The 21,125-nt window shown below is 42.2% G+C and overlaps 1 protein-coding gene across 3 annotated transcripts in view; it reads right to left on the bottom strand.

The window, feature by feature from the left end:
* The window catches only part of LOC118385890 (dachshund homolog 1), a 294,778-nt gene that overhangs the window by 7,619 nt on the left and 266,034 nt on the right, over positions 1–21,125 (bottom strand). For all 3 annotated transcript variants that reach the window (XM_035773102.2, XM_035773100.2, XM_035773101.2), the window contains exons 7-10: positions 18,196–18,341; positions 14,974–15,121; positions 7,918–8,061; positions 2,984–3,052 (exon numbers count right to left, since the gene is read on the bottom strand). In XM_035773102.2, coding sequence (XP_035628995.1) covers positions 2,984–3,052; positions 7,918–8,061; positions 14,974–15,121; positions 18,196–18,341 — 507 coding nt within the window. The remainder of the gene's footprint in view (positions 1–2,983; positions 3,053–7,917; positions 8,062–14,973; positions 15,122–18,195; positions 18,342–21,125) is intronic.

Raw genomic sequence — 21,125 nt, forward strand, 5'->3', positions numbered from 1 at the left:
CAATGTGTGGTTTATTAGGTCAGAATACTGCCATTGGCGACCATTTATGGTAAAAAAAAAAAAAAGTAAGACTTCCCAGCAAACGGGACGTCCTAACGTTCCCATTAGGTCCTTTAAGGGTTTCGGCGTGAAGTTATACTATTGACGTTCTTGAAAAGATCTAAGAACGTTGAGGGATGGTACCAAGGAAACGTTCTCTGAGAAACCTTGTCTAGTTCCCTGTAAGTTACCAGGACATCACTAAGGACCAATGTCTGGACCTTTTTAGGACATACATTTACTAGTCCTTAGGACATTGTGTGATGGTCCCAAGGAAACGTTCTCTGAGGGACATTTGTCGAGTTCCCTGTAAGTTCCCAGGATGTCACTGAGGACCATGTCAGGACGCTTTTAGGACGTTATCAAGGACATACATTTTAGGTACGTGCCAGGTACGTGTCATGGTCCCCTGAAGGTCCCCTGAACGTTCTTGGGACATTCTGTCATTTTTCCCTGGATGTTTAATGTAGTTCCCGGGTTTGTCCCGGGGACGTCCTGAGCAAATTTTTAGGACGTTCTCAGGATATTGTGTCATGGTCCCCTGAAGCTTTTGTCTAGTTCCTGGTATCATATTGATTTACTGTGTAATCTTCCTATTTTCCAAGGGAAATTGAGACCTCTGTCAGTGATAAAGTGGTGATGTTAGGAAGAGGTGGGAAGGAAGGGTGGGAGAGATATTGTTGGGGATTATTAGAGGAAGACGTAATGATACTAATAAAGAAGTGAGAGGTGTTGTGACCCCAAATTGCACCATATTCCCTACAATCTCCTAGTTATTTTGCCCAACCAAGGTATTATAATCCCTGATCAACTCCCAGCTGAGACTTTTTTAACTTCTCACTCTATTCTAAACATGCATCAATCTGGTTTTAATTTCTCACTTTATTCTAAACATGCACCAATCTGGTTTTAACTTCTCACTCTATTCTAAACATGCATCAATCTGGTTTTAACTTCTCACTCTGTTCTAAATATGCACCAATCTGGTTTTAACTTCTCACTCTATTCTAAACATGCATCAATATGGTTTTAACTTCTCACTCTGTTCTAAACATGCATCATTCTGGTTTTATATCTGGACATAGCACAGATTCAGCCACTATGCTTGTTTTACATGTGTTAAATTGCATAGATCCTATGCTGTCTTATCTATAGACCTTTCTAAGGCACTTGACACCGTTGACCATTCCCTACTCATTAAAGAACTGTCTGAAATGGGAATGGATAGGGAGTCTTGCAAATGGTTTAAGAACTACTTGACCAACAGGACACAACCTGTGTTTTCTGATTGTGTCAAGTCTAGTTTACTCAATATTATAAAAGGTGTACCACAGGGTGTCACGCCCTGACCTTAGAGATACTTTTTATTTCTCTATTTGGTTCGGTCAGGGTGTGATTTGGGTGGGCATTCTAGTTTGTCTGTTTCCTTGTTGGCCGGGTATGGTTCCCAATCAGAGACAGCTGTCTATCGTTGCCTCTGATTGGGAATCATACTTAGGCAGCCTTTTCCCACCTGTTTTTGTGGGTAATTATTTATTTTCTGTGTGTGTTTGTGTGCGTCACGGTTGCGTCACGTTCAGTTTCTGTTTACCTGTTTTTGTGTGAAGGTTTCACGTTATTGAAGATGTGGAACTACATGCATGTGACACGGGTTGATTTTGGGACATGGTCTCGTTACTATCTCGTTACTATTTATATAAATAATATTGGTCTATGTATTAAATGCTGTAATATTAATCTGTATGCAGATGATATGGTTATGGAAGTCATCGCACCGACTGACCAAGCTATGTTAGAGCTGCAATCTGATTTTGGTACATTACAGAAAGTACTTATTGATTTAAAACGTGTACTTAATACTGGCAAAACTAAATATATGTTGTTCTCTAATTCACTGAAAAAATGTCTCAGATGGGCTACACATTCAGTCATTGGAGGGTTCTCTCGCGAGCGGGTTCCTGCCTATAAAAATTTGGATTGATAAAGATCTAACGTTTAAAAAACATTCTGATGAGCTAGTTAAAAAGTTAAGATTTAAAGTGGGCTTTTTAAAAATATTTTTTTAGAAATGAACACCAAGAAGCAGATAGTATGGTGACTATGGTGACACCATTTAACAGAATGCAGATTCTACTACTCATAAACCTTCGGAGGCCATCTACCATAGCCCCCTTCCCTTTATGACAGGTGATAGTTTTAATACTCATCACTGCATCCTGTATCAGAAGGTCGGCTGGACCGCACTAAAATCCCGTAGATCACTTCATTACTCCCCTCTTGTTTACAAAGCTCTGCTCCACAAGCCTACAACATACCTCACTTCCCTGTTGAAATATAAGAATATGAGACACCAAACCCGTTCGCAGGGTTGGTTAACTCTTCAGGTCCCACTTGTCTCCACTATCTGCCTTTAGTTTTAATGCACCGCAGTTATACCTCACAAAACAAATGATTGAGTTTACTGAAGTGTGCAACTGTTTCAATTGATTATTCTAACTTGTTGTAATAACCTGATGTCATGTATTTATAGCTCTCTTGCATTGTTTTATATTTTTGTTGTTGCTTAATTTTTGTCCTCAGGGCACCATTGTAAATGGGAAACTGTTCTCTGCCCTGGTCAAAAGCAGTGCAATAGATGGGGCATACACTACATAGGAAATAAGTGTAATTTGGGATGCAGTCTTCAGAGGTTATCACCACCCTCCACTTCATATCCAAGACCCCACAAGGCAAACAAACAGACTGGGATGCAGTCTTCAGAGGTTATCACCACCCTCCACTTCATATCCAAGACCCCACAAGGCAAACAAATAAGTGATTAATGTCCCCCCCCCAGTGCTGTGGCCCAGATGGCAAGCTGTACACTTCAACAGCAGGCAGAGTTAACACTAATGCTCAGAGAGAGAGGAGAGAGGAGAGAGAGCGAGATATCAGGTTCATGTACCTTGTATTGCCCTCTCAGCATCTGTTCTTCCAGTGCTGCGGTCACTCTCCATCTCTGGGGTCAGTGAGTCTGGGACAGCAGAAGGATAGAACACAACCGCTGTTAAAGTGGAACTGACAGTGTTTTAGCAACATGAAACCTTATTAAAATATGTTCATATACACCCCCAGGAATAATATGAAACCTTTTTTATTTTTTTTACATTTTTTTACATTTTCTGACAAGCGAGCACTTAGACATGGTAATTTTCCCATTTTCATATATTCATCAAATGTTTGGGAATGGCATTTGTCAAGATTATATAGAAATATAGAGTGGGAAAGCATCCGACTACTATTCTCCATTGTTTATCAGTGCAATGTTGATGGCCAAATAGCTGAAAAAGGTTTAGAGGGTTAATCTAATGTTCCCGTATTATATTTTCTCTCATCTCGCTCTGGCTAGCATTAGTTGTTGATCGTTTTGTTGCTGATGTGCATATGCAACTGAGGGAGAGAGAGCCTGCATTTTCATGGTTGTTTGGTCAATAGGACTGTGAAGATTCACAATGTAAGAGCACCTCCGTGGTGTTATAATATTTGCAGAAACCCATTCAGGTGTATTTGGTTGCTTTTGGTGAATGTGTTCTGATGATCTAAAGTTCTGCTGTTGCTACTGCCTGTAATCACACAGTCCAGTTCAAAGTGAATGATGGCCCATGTGACAAATGGCTAATTTGCATATAGACCTACTGTAGCTCTGATTGGCTATGGCGCACTGACATGTGTAGAGTCCGGTCCTGGACAAGACAGATGTTGTTATTAGGTTTTATTTACTGCAGTGTCCATGAATTGTCCAAACGCATAAAGATGCTGTATATAGAATTTTAACATTTATATTAACAAAAGAGAGATTTCTTTTGGGGGGGGAGTGGGAGCACTGCCTAGATCACCAGTGCGGTTGAACGCAGCATTGATGTATGGTGCGTTCAAAATGTATTGTAGTTGAGTAGCCAGCCTAGGCTACTGCTCAAATGCAATGCAATTTCAGTTTAATTCACCAATGTGTGCACATCAGGCTGTAATTTCATAAAGTAGATGACTTAACTGTTGACTTATTTATATTCGCTTGTGTGTCCTATGCGGCCCAGCGGGCCTTGTGTCTGACATGTGCACTGACCTATTAACAACGTTATGACTGACTTGTGATCATTGCCCTTGCTAGTTTGATTGTATTGACATTTCCAGCCTTAGTCATCTGTTTAAGTTCAAAATATTGAGTCATTTAAACTGAAACAGTGCATCCCGAATGGGTGGAGGCAGCAAACAATGTGCCAGACCAGCTGTGATTTACAACATGATAGCAATATAACTACAAGAAATGTATTGGTTAATTATATTAATCATGCAATGAACTGAATCCATATATTCTGCCAACAATGCCTTACTGTATGATATTTTTGACTGATATTATGATTGTCTGTTAGTTTCATATCTGCAAAGTAGTTCAAATGCTGTCTGTTCCACTTTAAACACCCTTCAGATGGACCAGCCACACTAAAAGCTTTCACTTAAAAACTAAATTTCCTGTAAGTGGAAAATATAATAAGACATTGAATGATCAGTCAGATTGCTGAATCATGATTTAGCTTGATATAACTTATGTTATATGTAAAGAGAATAACCTATAACACTATGAGTTATTAGCACAACACTGTGATTGAGTGTAACTGCGATCTATTGTCTTTAGCTAGCACTCAAAACAAAGGAAAGAAGAAAATAGGAGCAGTAGAGCACAGTACAGGACAGGACAGTACAATACTCTATGATCCCCCAAGAAGCATATTTCTTTGCTGCAAACAGTGAAAAACAGAAAGCATATAAATATGCCACACCCTGATCTGTTTCACCTGTCTTTGTGCTTGTCTCTACCCCACTCCAGGTGTCACCCATCTTCCACATTATCCCCAGTATATTTATACTTGTGTTCTCTGTTTGTCTGTTGCCAGTTAGTTTTGTTTCATCAAGCATACCAACGTTTTCACCTGTGCTCCCTTCTGTCTCTAGTTCCTATTTTCTAGATTTTCTGTTTTTTGACCATTCTACTACCTGCCCTGTCTGTTGTTCTGTACCTTGTCACACCACTCTGAACTGGCCATGACGAACCCAACAGACTTGGAACACCTCTGCAACGCCGTTTCCTCCCAAGGAGCCACCAAGAGTTGCTTCGTGGTCTTATGGATGGGTTCCAGACCGTGGCGCGTTGGACACTTTGCTGGAGCAATTCTGCTGGTTGTTTGTCAGGCAGCCCACCACAACGGTAACCTCCCATCTCCTCAGTAACCTGGCTGTTAGCAGCGCGGCCTCCCTGGCCACCCGGCTTCCCGAGAGCCCCGCTTCGCTGGAGAGTCAGGAACCTGTTGAGCGTTTCTTGAGCTACAGCCCTCCTCCTTCCCCTTGGACCTCTCGAAGATAGTGTACTTCATCACGCTGATGTCCTGGAGTGCTCTTGCCTGGGCTATGGCCGTTTGGGAACAGCAGTCGGCCATATGCTTCAGTCTGGAAAAGTTTGTGGCGGAGGTGAAGAAGGTTTTTGATACTCAATTGTCCGGGAGAGTGGCTGCCCGGAAGTTACACCAGCCTTGGCAAGACTCCTGTAGTGTGACAGACCTTTTCCGTTTGTTGGCATCCGAGAGTGTCTGGAAACCGGAATTGCTGTTCGACACGTTCCTGCAAAGAATATCGGAGGAGGTCATGGACAAACTAGCAGCCCGGGAACTACCGACGGATCTCGACTCGCTCATTGCCTTGACCATCCTTGACCATTGACCATCGATGGGCGGCTACGGGAATGCAGGAAGGAGAGGGGGTTTGATTCCACTCGCCCGCCCAAGGATTCCACATTGCCTCCCGGAAGTCCCAACGTCTCCGTTGCATGTCTCCGAAGTCTGCCGAATGACCTCTTCCTCAGCCAATGCAACTAGGCAGAGATAGGCTGTCCCCAGCTGAATGTCTACACCGGCTTCACACGAAGAGTTGCCTGTATTCCGGCACTACTGTTCATTTCGTGTCCTCATGTCCAGTAAAAGACCCGGCTCACCAGTAGGGGGCAAGTAGTCTGGTGGGCCATACGGAGAACATTTACTCTCCCCTTACTCACACCCTTTCCATGCCATCCTGCTGTGGGGGAACCAGTCAAAATCTCTCCGGGGACACATCGACTCTGGGGCCGATGAGAGTTTTATGGACGCTACCCTGGTGTCCGAGCTGGGCATCCCCACTCAGCCCCTCTCAATTCCCATGGATGTTAGAGCGCTGGATGTGCGCTCTATAGGCTGGGTCACCCACAATACCACTCCTATCAACCTACGAGTGTCAGGGTAACCACAGCGAGGCTATCCAATTCATGCTAATTATTGGGGTGGCATGTAGCCTAGTGGTTAGAGTGTTGGGCCAGTAACCGAAAGGTTTCTGGACGGTAAAAAAATCTGTTGTTCTGCCGCTGAACAAGGCAGTTAACCCACTGTTCCCCGGTAGGCCGTCATTGTAAATAAGAATTTGTTCTTAACTGACTTGACTAGTTAAATAAAGGTGAAATATATATTTTTAAATTAAGTCTCCTCAGGTTCCCGTGGTATTGGGATTCTCTTGGCTCCAGCGACACAATCCTCTTATTGACTGTACTGCCATGCCCATTGCCTGAAGTCAGCATAACCTGCCCCAGGACATCTTCGCCATTCCCGCTGAGTACCAGGACCTCTGGGAGGTTATCTGTAAGGCCCGGGTCACTTCACTTCCTCCGCACCGATCCTATGATTTCGGAATCGACCTTCTCCCAGGCACCACACTGCCCCGGGGACGACTGTACTCTCTGTCCAGTCCGGAGACCAAGGCTATGGAGACCTACATCGAGGACTCCCTAGCTGCAGGGTGTATCCGTTATTTCGCCTCACCCGCAGGCGCAGGGTTCTCTTTGTGAAGAACAAGGACTAAATCCTGCACCGGTGCATCGATTACCGGGGCCTCAATGACATCACGGTGAAGAACCGCTACCACTCATCGCCTCGGCCTTCGAGCCGCTCCAGTGGGCCACCGTTATCTCCAAGGTGGACCTGCGGATGCCTACCACCTGGTGCGGATAATGGGAGGGGGACAAGTGGAAGACTGCCTTCAACATAGCCAGCAGTCACAACGAGTATCTGGTCATGCCATTTGGCCTTTCCAATGCCCCAGCTGTGTTCCAGGACCTGGTCAATGACATTCTCTGCGACATGTTGAACCAGTTCGTCTTCGTCTACGTTGACGACGTCCTTATTTTCTCCCACTCAGCCTAAGAACACGTGCTCCACGTCCGACAGGTCCTCCAGCACCTTCTGGAGAATCAGCTTTTCGTGAAAGCTGAGAAATGCAAATTGCATCGCTCCACCATCCCCTTCCTTGGTTACATCATCGCTGCAGGGAATGTACAGATGGATCCCGGGAAGGTGTTGAGTGGTGGTGGATTGACCCCAGCCTATGTCCAGAGTGCAGCTGCAAGATTTCCTGGGACTTGCCAACTTTTATCGGCACTTTATCCGGGGCTGCAGCACCCTGGCTTCTGTTACGATTTGGGAAGTCGTGAGCTTCTCGCGGTGAAGATGGCGTTGGAGGAGTGGAGACGTTGGAGTGGGCGGAACATCCGTTCATTGTGTGGACGGATCACAAGAACCGTGTTCTGTACCTTGTCACATCACCCTGGATTACTGAAGTCTGCCTGCCCTGTGCCTGCCTGCCGTTCTGTACCTTTCGGACTCTACTTTGGACTACAGACCTCTGAAAGCCCTTGACCTGTCGTTTGCCTGCCCCCTGTTTTTGTAATAAACTTTGGTTACTTCAAAACTGTCTGTGTCTGGGTCTTCTCCTGAGCCTTGACAACATGAAAGTAGAGTGAAACAGAGAATTAAAAACAACCCTAACCATTGACTGAGCGCAGGCTCTCTGAGGGTGACGGCTGTTTGATGCAGTGTTCGGCTTGCTCCCTCCGCTTGGACTCATACTCCAGAGCCTCCTGCAGTTTCCTCTTAGCCTTCTTCTCCTTCTTCAAACGCTTCTGGATTATTGCTGAGGGAAAAGAGAGAAGAGGATAAATGTATCAAATACATTTTATTTAATCATTTTCTATCTAAGCATATCAATTAGGAATAAATGGTTATTTACAATGACTTGGCAAGTGGCAAGTGTGGTGAGAGACAAGATAAACATATTAGGGCCGGCTCAAGCCTTTTGTGGGCCTTAAGCGAGATTTGTTGGGGGCCCCCCACCTGACGGCGGAGAGATTTTTTTTTGTTCAAAAGTTAATTTCCTGCAATTAGAAGTTGTCGGAGAGGATGGCTGACAGTTTACATGCTCCTAACCAACTGTGTTATTTTGTTTGTTTGCGTTGTTTGTAACTTATTTTTTAGCTTATTTTGTACATAATGTTGCTGCTACCGTCTCTTATGACCAAAAATAACTTCTGGACATCAGAACAGTGATTACTCACCACGAACTTCCTTTAACGAGTCCGATGTGAAGGATATACTGCTTTCCCAGGAACAGGCCCAAATCCCCGTCATTAGCGTGAAGAGAAGACGGGAAAAAAGGAGGTGGATGTCGGCTACCTTCTGAGAATTCGTAGGTGAGCAAGTAAACCCCCACTGCCATCTGTTGTATTGGCCAACGTGGAATCATTGGAAAATATAATCGATGACCTACGAGCAAGATTAAACGACCAACGGGACATTAAAAACGGTAATATATTATGTTTCACCGAGTCGTGGCTGAACGACGACATAAATAACATACAGCTGGCAGGTTATACACTGTGTTGGCAGGATAGAACAGCAGCCTCTGGTAAGACAAGGGGTGGCGGTCTATGTATATTTGTAAACAACAGCTGGTGCAACATATCTAAGGAAGTCTTGACGTTTTGCTCGGCTGAGGTGGAGTATCTCATGATAAGCTGTAGACCACACTATCTACCTAGAGAGTTTTCATCTGTATTTCTCGTAGCTGTCTACATACCACCACAGACTGATGCTGGCACTAAGACAGCATTGAATGAGCTGTATGCCGCCATAAGCAAACAGGAAAATGCTCACCCAGAGGCGGTGCTCCTAGTGCCCGGGGACTTTAATGCAGGGAAACTTAAATCTGCTTTACCAAATTTCAACCACCATGTTGAATGTGCAAGATGTGCAAGCAGGAAAAAAACTCTAGACCACCTTAACTCCACACAGAGACATGTACAAAGCTCTCCCTCGCCCTCCATTTGGCAAATCTGACCATAATTCTATCCACCTGATTCCAGTTTACATCAAAAATTAAAGCAGCAAGCACCAGTGACCCGGCCAATAAAAAAGTGGTCAGATGAAGCAGATGCTAAGCTACAGGACTATTTTGCTAGCACAGACTGGAAAATGTTATGGGGTTCGTCTGATGGCATTGAGAAGTACACCACATCAGTCACTGGCTTCATCAATAAGTGCAACGATGACATCGTCCCCACAGTGACTGTACGTACATTCCCCAACCAAAAGCCACGGATTACAGGCAACATCCTCGCATAGCTAAAGGCTAGAGCTTCCACTTTCAAGGAGTGGGACACTAATCCGGACGCTTAAAATAAATCCTGCTATGCCCTCAGACGAACCATCACCCAGGAAAAGCGTCAATACTGGACTAAGATTGAATCCTATTACACCGGCTCTGACACTCGTCTGATGTGGCAGGGCTTGAAAACTATTATGGACTACAAAGGGAAACGCAGCCGCGAGCTGCCCAGTGACGCGAGGCTACCAGACGAGCTAAATGCCTTTCATGCTCGCTTCTAGGCAAGCAACACTGTAGCATGCATGAGAGCACCAGCTGTTCCGGACTACTGTATGATCACGAACTACGTAGCCGATGTGAGCAAGAACTTTTTACAGGTCAACATTCACAAAGCCACTGGGCTAGACAAATTACCAGAACATGTACTCAAAGCATGCGCGGAACAACTGGCAAGTGTCTTCACTGACATTTTCAACCTCTCCCTGGCCAAGTCATACCTAAACAGACCACCATAGTGCAAAAGAACACTAAGGTAACCTGGCTAAATTATTACCACCCCATAGCACTCACGTCGGTAGCCATGAAGTGCTTTGAAAGGCTGGTTATGGCTCACATCAACACCATCATGCCAGAAACCCAAGACTCACTCCAATTCACATACCGCCCTAACAGATCCACAGATGACGCAATCTCAATCGCACTCCACACTGCCGTTTCCCACCTGGACAAAAGGAACACCTATGTGAGTATGCTGTTCATTTCCTATAGCTCAGTGTTCAACACCATAGCGCCCTGGGACTAAACACCTCCCTCTGCAACTGGATCCTGAAATTCCTGACGGGCCACCCCCAGGCGGTAAGGGTAGGAAACAACAACACTGATCTTCAACACTGGGGCCCCTCAGGGGTGCGTGCTTAGTGCCCTCCTGTACTCCCTGTTCGCCCACGACTGTGTGGCCAAGCACGACTCCAGCACAATCATTAAGTTTGCTGACGACACAATAGTGGTAAGCCAGATCACCGACAATGATGAGATAGATGAGATAGCGTATAGGAGGTCAGAGACATGGCAGTGTGGGCCAGGTCAATAACCTCTCTCTCACTGTGAGCAAGACAAAGGAACTGATCATGGACTATAGGAAAAGGAGGGCCGAACAGACCCCCATCCCAATTAACATCGACAGGGCTGAAGTGGAGCAGGTCGAGAGTTTCAAGTTCCTTGGTGTCCACATCACCAACAAAGTATCATGCCAAACAAACCAAGACAGTTGTGAAGAGGGCACGACAACACCTTTTCCCCTCAAGAGAGTAAAGAGATTTGGTATGGGTTCCCAGATCCTCAAAAAGTTCTACAGCTGCACCATCGAGAGCATCCTGACCGGTTGCATTGCTGCCTGGTATGGCAAGTGCTTGGCACTTTACCAGAAGGTGCTATAGATGGTAGTGTGTATGGACCTGTACATCACTAGGTCCAAGCTTCCTGACACCCAGGACATATATACAAGGAGGTGTCAGAGGAAAGCCCAAAAATTGTCAAAGACTCCAGTCACCCAAGTCAAACACTGTTCTCTCTGCTACCGCATGCAAAAGTCTCCTTAACAGCTTCTACCCCCGAGCCATAAGACTGCTCAACAACTAAACTAATCAAATGGCCACACGGACTATTTACATTGAACCCCCCTTTGTTTTCACACTGCTACTACTCGCTGTTTATTACCTATGCATAGTCACTTTACAAATGCCCTCGACTAACCTGTACACCCGCACATATACTCAGTACCGGTGCCCCCTGTATATAGCCTCGTTATTGTTATGTAAATGTATTGTGTTACCTATTGATTGTTTTTTTTACATTTATTTAGTAGATATTTTATTAACTCTATTTCTTGATCTGCAATGTTTGTTAAGGACTTGTGAGTAAGCATGTTCCACGGTAAGGTCTACTACACCTGTTGTATTCGGAGCATGTGATAAGTACAATTTGATTTGATTGCTGGAAATAAGACTGCCTGAATTAGCAAACTATGTTGAACTCAAATCAGCCAACTGCCGGAGGGAACTTAAAGAAAATGAGCTAATTTCTAAGCTTGTTTTTATGAAATTGGCTCATTAAATAATAAAGTACTTGATTAAACTGTTTGCAGAGCTTGATAAAACACAAACGTGTTAACTTAAGTTCTATTTGTGTCACTAATGCTTAGAATGACGATTAATCATTCATTTCTATAATTCAATATGGATCCATAATCATCTGATCTCTCGCTGTTGTGGGGAACGGTACTAAGTGGTTCGTTCATTGGAAGCAGTGACAGAAACATACAGCAGTTGTTTTTTTATGTATGTACAGTATGACCCTGTTCATTATTTAGATATGTGTGTTAAACTGTTTTAATAAGCTCTGAAACATGCACTCAATTGAATTTCAAGGGCTGTGTCTAAAATGGTACCCTATGGACCCAGTCAAAAGTAGTGCACTACATATGGTGCCATTTAGGACTCAAACAATGTATTTTCATTTAGATTCTGTGAGTAGGTTCATGTACTGTGCTGTGTGCATATTGTGTAGTGCAGGAGTCTTCAACCTTTACTTGCACAGGGATTGCATTAGACCCCCAACAATCTCACGTCTTGTCTTATCATCAGCTGAATGATAATGGCGATGAGAAGTAATCAACATTTTAAAATTAATAAATTTGGTAGTTAGTTTTTCACTATTTTGACCTACCCACATTATAATGAGCTAAAAAGGTACCTCCAAACATATTTTTGCTAAGAGCAGCTGTTTAGCTGGTTAACACTAGAACCGCTAAAGAAGTAATTTTGACTGCTCATGATTTTTATTTATTTATTTAGCTACCCCCTCCGACCTTGACTTACCCTAAATAAGTCTATTTAACGCACTGTCGGTGTTAGAATCGTAATATCACAAACAGAACTGGAGTTAAAACCAGTTTTAGGAGGTTTTAATGGTTTTCCCTCGTTGCTCCTCCTCCCAACAGTAGGACCTGCTCTACTCCTTCCTTCAGACAGATGAAATTACAGTCCTCGAAACTGAACCTAAACTATACCGAAACTAATTTCACACATATAACAATGGATGAAATAAATGAAGTAAAGTATGATGGGGAGAAAGGCGAGTATGGGTGAGTTGATGAGCGAGGGGAAGAGAACGATGCATAATTATGTAATCAGCAGTAGTCAATGAAGTAAAGGGCGGACCATTCTATTGTATTGATCCATTCTAGTTATAATCTTAAAATGGTGCAATGCCGTGAAAAACTATTTGCAGCCTTTCCAATTTTCTATACTTTTGCATATTTTTGATACCGAATGTTATCAGATCTACAACCAATACTTACTATTAAATAAAGGAAACCTGAGTGAAAAAATAACATAACAATTACACACTTATTTTATTTGTGACTCACCACCTGGATTCGGTCTTATGTAGAAAAATGTGAAAAGGTGTTTTTTACATTGGATAAAAGTAGAGACCCAGATCTACAAAATGGTATATCATGCACTGCATTTGAGGAAAAATGGGAAAGTAATTCTGCTTTGAAAGTTGATCAACTTGTAAACTCACTGGCACAGAGCGCACCGACCTGTGAATGCTCACTGGAGACACAGTGCGCATCACCGCATAACACGGTGCCTGACCAGTCACACACTCCCCACGGTAAGCACAGGGAGTTTGCTTAGGTGTAAACCCTACCTCCGCCAATCTCCCCGTGTGCCACCCCAAAACATTTTTTTGGGGCTGCCTCTCGTGCTTCCGTCGTTGAGCTAATTCTTCGTATAGTCGCTAAGGTCAGGGCGTGACAATACATAAAAAAAGCCGTGTTCAACAGGATTACCAACCCAGACTGACGAGCTCAAATAGACAGAAGCTTTCAATATGGCAGACCAATCAATCCGAACTCCTCTCTTGGCATGTCCAGCCCACTCATTATCTCAGCCAATCATGTCTCGTGGGAAGGTTGCTAACTTTTTCTGTAGCTTAACCAACAAGGCTCATAATTTAAACATTTTAATGCGTATTTACAGATGGCACACACGTTTGTTATTAAGGCAGACGAAAGTTTGAATTTTGATTTAAAAAAATAATAATTACATTCAAATGGCTTCTGTGAAGTTTCCTGAATCGGGTCACATTTATTTAGTAAACAAAGTTATGCAACACCCAATGCCCATGTGTGAAAAAGGAATTACCCCCTTACACTCAATAACGGGTTCTGCCACTTTTAGCTGCAATGACTCCAACCAACCACTTCCTGTAGTTGTTGATCAGTCCACCTTTTAGCTACAATGACTCCAACCAAACGCTTCCTGTAGTTGTTGATCAGTCTCACATCGCTATGGAGGAATGTTGGCTCACTCTTCCATGCAGAACATTTAACTTAGTGAAATTTGTGGGTTTTCAGACATGAACATCTAATTTCAGGTCCTGCTACAACATCTCAATCGGGTTTAGGTCATTCCAAAACTTCAAATGTGTTGCTATTTAGCCATTTTTATTTCGACTTGATTGTGTGTTTTGGATCATTGTCTTGCTGACCTTCAGCTTCAGCTCACAGACAGATTACCTGACAACTTGCCTTAATAGAAGGACACATGAATTGTGCTCTGTATCAGATAGTTCTACAGGAGAATGTCAGGCCATCTGTCTGTGATCTGAAGCTGAAACAGTTGGGTCATGCCTCAAGACACTGTTCCAAAACACACAACAACAAAAAAAGGTATGTCAAAATGTATCAAGCAAGTGAAAGTTACGAAAATTGTGGGATAACAGCTAAATTAAATCCAACTTATGCCATTGCGTGAAGTACACGATATAAGCACGAGCTGACAATAATTGACTATTTTTGACTGCTGTCATATTGACATTTCTATTCATTATAATGCCCTTATTGCTTTTGTGCACAGTTTCACTATTTATCAAGGCCACTTGGTGCTTATAATGATGTTTAGACTACTGATGTTTTCATCATTTGACTTCAGTGAGTGTAATTGGCTCCAATGAGTGTAATATTACGAGTTGAGAAATAAAAATATTCTATTTTCTACTCTATATATTTCATTCGAAATGTGTTTATTCTGTTTTTGCTTGCAATATTCATGAAAGCACTGTAAAGAAAACTCATTTTAGTATTATTCTAATTTTGTTATATATTTTTACGGACCCCCTGCAGTACCGCCGTGGACCCTGGTTGAATATCCCTGGTGTCGTGTAATTGTTGTTCTTGTGAGCAGCAGCTAGTAGACTGCACTGCTATGTGACCCACACACAGAGACTCTGAGTCTCTCTCTCACATACACAAACTCTCACTCTCTCTCTTTTCCCCCTCTCTTCCATCTCCATCTCTATCTCTCACACTCTCTCTGCCAGGTGGTTGTCAGTACCTCTGTTATTTTGTGTGCAAACACACATACACACACCTACCTCTGTTCTTCTGTTCGATAGCGAGCTGTTTCTCCAGGGTCTCCCTGAGCTCTCTTTCCCTGAACAGCTCCATCTTCAGCTCCGTCTTCTCCAGCTGCACCTGCTTCTCCTGGGTCCGCGCGTTGTCAATTGCCACCTTCAGCAGGCCCTGCACACACACATACAAAACACACACACACCAGTTAGTACAAATACACTCACAAGTGCATGCACACACACACACACACACACACACACACGCACACACACACGCACACACACACGCACACACGCACACACAAATACAGAGCATGTAAAGGTAAAATAAACTGCTTGAATGAGGGATAGTTATGTTTTATCAGTTACAGTACGTTTTATGTATGTGTTATCATTGTAATTCTTCATAGTATCAATTGAGTTAATTTTAAAAAATGTGTCAAGTGTGCGAGATGGAGTGATTGAGGTTTGTCTGACCCCTCTTGGTCATAGTTATGAAATACAGGTGGACGGATAGCGAAGTATCATCTTTATCTTGTTAACGCCTGTTCTATCATCTTTTCATCTACAGAGCTCAGACTTTTTCCACATTTTGTTTTACGTTACAGCCCTATTCTAAAATGGATTCAAATATTTTTTCCTCTCATCAATCTACACACAATAGCCCATAATGACAAACTAAAAACAGTTTAAAAAAATCTAATAAAAAACAGAAATAACTTATTATAGGAGTATTCGGACCCTTTGTTATGAGCCTTGAAATTGGCTAACTATCTATTAATGATACCAACTGAGATATAAAAATCTCTCAGGCTTTTACAGCCATGCTACTACTACTGTTGGAATACTTATGATTATAGTCTCCATTCTGTGCAGTGTCTGTTTCCACAACTGTTTACTCTCCATCTACATGTAATTACACCAAATGCAGTGGCCTATAGTTGACTAATTGTTGGTTCCCATGACCCCAATTTAGACATACATAGCTGCTTTATCTCAATTATCTGCTCGGTTCCATTTTGTTGATTTGTATATAAATATTAAATGCCGAGATCATTATCAGAGATTACTTACTTTAGTGTTGGAGTTGTGTATGTACGCGTGTTGTTTTCTAATTAATGCACAGACCAAAGGGATAACCGTGGAGGACTCTGATGTCTGTGGTATCGGGGTATCAGAGCAGCGAGCAAGGGAGTGCTGTATCCACATCATTACACTCTGATATACACTGATCAAAAATATGAACGCAACATGCGACAATTTCAAAGATTTTACAGTTCATAAGAAAATCAGTCAATTTAAATCACTTATAACTAAGTGATTTAAATAGTTAAATAGTTTTTCATAGTTAAAAAAAATGAAAAAAATATCCCAAAAACTCAGTTTTGTTGGCACGTTTATTTCAATAATCCACTGGCTCAAAGGCGGTGAAAACATGCAGATGAATACATCCTAATAGTACCGGTAAAGTCCGTCGAAACATGTCAAATGATGTTTATAATTAATCCTCAGGTTGTCAATTGTCTAAATAATCGATAATATTTCAACCAGACAAAAGCATTTTCAATAGAAAGAAAAAAGAACAAAGAACACAATCACGCCAGTACTGCATGATTCCATAGAACACTTACCAAAAGTCTTATTCAAAAGTAAGTGAATATTTATAATGTTATTTCTGGCTTTTGTTGACTGCACAATATGGCGGATATCTTTTTGGCTTGTTTGGGCTCTGAGCGCCGTACTCAGATTATTGCATGGTTTGCTTTTTCCATAAAGCTTTTTTGAAATCTGACACAGCAGTTGCATTAAGGAGAAGTGTATCTAAAGTTCCATGTATAACACTTGTATTTTCATCAACATTTATTATGAGTATTTCTGTAAATTGATGTGGCTCTCTGCAAAATCACCGGATGTTTTTGGAACTACTGAACATAACACGCCAATGAACACTGAGATTTTTTTATATAAATATGAACTTTATCGAACTAAACATACATGTATTGTGTAACATGAAATCCTATTACTCTCATACTGAGATGCTTCGTGAATACAGACCCTGGTCTTTACGATTGCAGCCTAAATGGTACTTAAGATAAACGGCTATACAAACCAAAGTTTTCTTTACTCTTTTGCTATTTGTAAGATCTACCTGTGTATTAGCTATTCTATTCTATTTCTAAGGTCTACTTGTATCGTATTGCTAAGGCCTACCAGTATAGTATTGCTAAGGCCTACCTGTAGAGTATTACTAAGACATACTTGTATAGTATTGCTAAGGCCTACCAGTATAGTATTGCTAAGGCCTACCAGTATAGCATTGCTAAGGCATACCTGCAGAGTATTACTAAGACATACTTGTATAGCATTGCTAAGGCCTACCTGTATAGCATTGCTAAGGCATACCTGTAGAGTATTACTAAGACATACTTGTATAGTATTGCTACGATCTACCTGTAAACTATTGCTAAGGCTTAGCTGTAGAGTATTGCTAAGGCCTACCAGTATAGTATTGCTAAGGCCTTCCTGTATAGAGAAGAAAAAGCCTGGAAGGAGGAGAGATGACTAGAAACAATTTGTTTGACCATTTTATGTGTGGATTCATTGTCGAGTAGAGGACCTTGTGCATTTCAAGTAAAATAACAACTCAATGTTTATATCCCTGGACAAATTAGCTAGCAACAGCAAGCTAGCTAAATAGGACAAATTAGCTAGCAAGTGCAAGCTAACTAGCTAAATTGCCATAAATATTTAATGCTTTTCAACCTGTCCCCAAATTAATATAATTGGTCCAGAGTTTGTTTAGATATTTGAACCTGCGTGTCGTGATCGCGTTTGGTGTGGGGGGACAAATATATATTTATGCACGATGGCGCACCCGCGCAGCCGGTTTGGGTTCCGTGTCATAAGAGACGGTGGCTGCAATATTATGTACAAAATGAGTGAAAAACAATGCGAAAAAATAAACAAAATGGCAGTTGGTTAGGAGCCCGTAAAACAGCAGCCATCCGGTCTGGTGCCATTTTGAAGAATATAACATATATTTTTATTTGTTTAACACTTTTTGGGTTACTACATAATTCCATGTGTGTTATTTCATCATTTTCATGTCTTCACTATTATTCTACAAAGTAAGAAAATAGTAAAAATGAAGAAAAACCCTAAAATGAGTAGCTCTGTCCAAACTTGTGACTGGTACTGTAAGTGTATGTTAGTGAGGAGCACCTCGATTGGTTAGACCTACTGTACCTGTATGTTAGTGAGGAGATTCTCAATAGATGACAGGCCGTCTGGGAACAGGAATGGTGAAGGGAAGCCAGGTGGTAGACCTTGTCCAGCCAGTGACAGCCTCTCGTAGCTGTCTCTCGCCGTCGGGGTGCACATTGGATTGTCATCTGGAATACAGAACAAGTAAGGACATGATTCTTTACTGACAGCTTTGAAATAAAACACAGTACCTTACATAGTGGTTTATATACTTTTTTCAGCTGTGAGACATTTCGAATCATATGTTTAAGTATCCTACTGTGCATCCAAACAGTAGCTTGACTCTTATTGGTTGACAACAGTAGTTGTATAAGTACTGAAGTCTATGACTCAGTCAATCAGTGCTCTCAGGTCCACTCTGATAGAAAATCCAGTCCAGGGCTAAATCTGAAAAGCATTTCTTAAAAAAGCAGTGCCTCCTTCTCAAATCACCTTGGATGAGAGGATTCAAGGTTTCTTCTCATCCAATGTTTTTTTGAGAATGAGATCACACGAACTCACAAAAAGACTATTGAGATTCACTCCAGTCTGCATTGTCTACTCTACTCTACACTGTCTCTCAGGGTCTAACCAAAGGGTTAACCTTCCTCCATCCAGGACACAAATTCAGCTTTTCCCATTGAAGGGAGTAAATCATGTGGATTCCCAAATAAGAAGAAGCAGGCCTACAGAGCTCCATTACCTCGGCTGGATCAGCTTCCTTTGTGTACGCACGCACGGGTGCCTGTCAAACTTATAGGATGACATCATCCACCATTCATCACCAACAGAGGGCCAGGCAGGGCCCTGCCATCTGCTGTACACACTATCCATAACACACCAGGGAGAGAGAGAGCGAGAGAGAGTGGTGTGTGTATGTGCAAAATATATATCTGTGTCATCATTGATATGTTTCTATATGTTTGCTTTGGTAATGTATGTGTTCAACACTTCCATGACAATAAAGACTTCTGAATTGAATTAAATTGAATTGAGAGAGAGCACTAGATAAAGAAAGAGAGAGAGAGAGATATTCCACTATGTCAGGAAGAGGTACCACTTTGCCAATAAAAACTTCTGAATTTAATTAAATTGAATTGAGAGAGAGATAGCTAGATAAAGAAAGAGAGAGCGAGGGAGAGAGAGACATTACACTCTGTCAGGAAGAGGTTCCACTTTATGTTTATGTCTGAAGAGCCTTAATAATAAGTCAACCACTTATACCACACACATACACGCAGCTTTATTTTTTGCAAAATGTCAGGACTTTTTGGGTAGTGAAAATGTTTGACCATTACAAATCCTATTTTCCCTAACCCTAAACCTAACCCTACCCCTAACCTGACCGTAACCCCCCAAATCCCAACCTTAACCCTAACCCCAACCTCAACCCCAAAACCCTGAGCCTAATCCTTAAAATAGCAATTGAAAAAAATTGAGGACATGAAGTCCTTGTTTCCTACCTTTTCAGAACATTCAGGTGAATTGTTAGGACATTTAGGGTCCTGATAAGGTAGGAAAACAAGAACACACACACGCCTCAAAATGATATATTATATGTGCCATCAGTTGTCCCTCTTTCTCCATTTTGATCAAATCCACTCTATTTCCTCTAATGCTGCACCCTGACTTGTGCTCTGTGCAGGTCCCCTCTCTCCCCTCTCTCATCCACTATTCATACATGTTTACGTGGCAGAGTGAATGCTGCACAAAAACAGACAAGCTCCCTCCCTCTCCTCTCTCTTTCCCTCCTCGCGGTCTCTCTCCCTCCCCCCCCTCTCGCTTTCTCTCTCTCCTCCCATCAATATTCACTAACGCCAGCCAAGTGGTAGGAACAGCTGGTCGGCCATTAATTAGTTTAAAGTATTTATTTCACCCATCCTTAGAGCAGATTGAACAAAAACATTGGAGATTATTTAGAGCATCTGCAAATGCCCTGGAAACATGGGCTCACCAGCAGGCAGTGGAGTGTTAGAGTGCTCGGATCCACAGTTTATAGAGTTTGTAATTTGGAAGAAAAGAATCTGTATACATTTTTGGGGAGAGGGAAAAAGAGAGTGGAATATGCACTGTTGGTCCGTGGAGAGTGGCAACAACCTCTCTGCTCTGTTTTCCTCCTCATGTTTTATATTTTCCCTCCTGTTGAATGGATGCCTAATGGATTCAAATCACTTTATCATTTGACTTCATTCAAAAATAATGAACTGCCTACTTTTAAGAAGTCACTTCTGTGGTAATTTGCTGTTGTTCATGTTTTTACTGCTTTATTGTGGGATGACTGAGCATATGAGAGAATGACATCCTCTCTAACAAGAGCTCCAGCGAAAAACTCATTTGACTGAGCATATGAGAGAATGGCATCCTCTCCAACAAGAGCTCCAGCGAAAAACTCATTTGACTGAGCATGAGAGAATGGCATCCTCTCTAACAAGAGCTCCAGCGAAAAACTCATTTGACTGAGCATATGAGAGAATGGCATCCTCTCTAACAAGAGCTCCAGCGAAAAACTCATTTGACTGAGCATATGAGAGAATGGCATCCTCTCCAACAAGAGCTCCAGCGAAAAACTCATTTGACTGAGCATATGAGAATGGCATCCTCCCTAACAAGAGCTCCAGCGAAAACCTCATTTGAAGCAAGATATATTTTTTTACTGTTACACTGAAATGAAACTACTATATAATTTAAAATACTTGGCACATGATTGGAATGGCGCCTTAAAGCGGCTGACAACACTATCAACATAATCACCGAACTCCAACGACCTCTGATGTTCATATACATATACATATACAACATCTACCATTTGCATTCATTACATTACACTTCATATAGCCCCCTCTCTGATCACTACTGCAAATATCTCTGTCCAATAAAATCAGCATAACTGCTACCAACGCTAGTAGACTTCAACATAGTGCCCTCCAAGCTCA

Source organism: Oncorhynchus keta, chromosome 7 (assembly GCF_023373465.1).
Source record: "Oncorhynchus keta strain PuntledgeMale-10-30-2019 chromosome 7, Oket_V2, whole genome shotgun sequence".
NCBI classification, from domain to species: domain Eukaryota; kingdom Metazoa; phylum Chordata; class Actinopteri; order Salmoniformes; family Salmonidae; genus Oncorhynchus; species Oncorhynchus keta.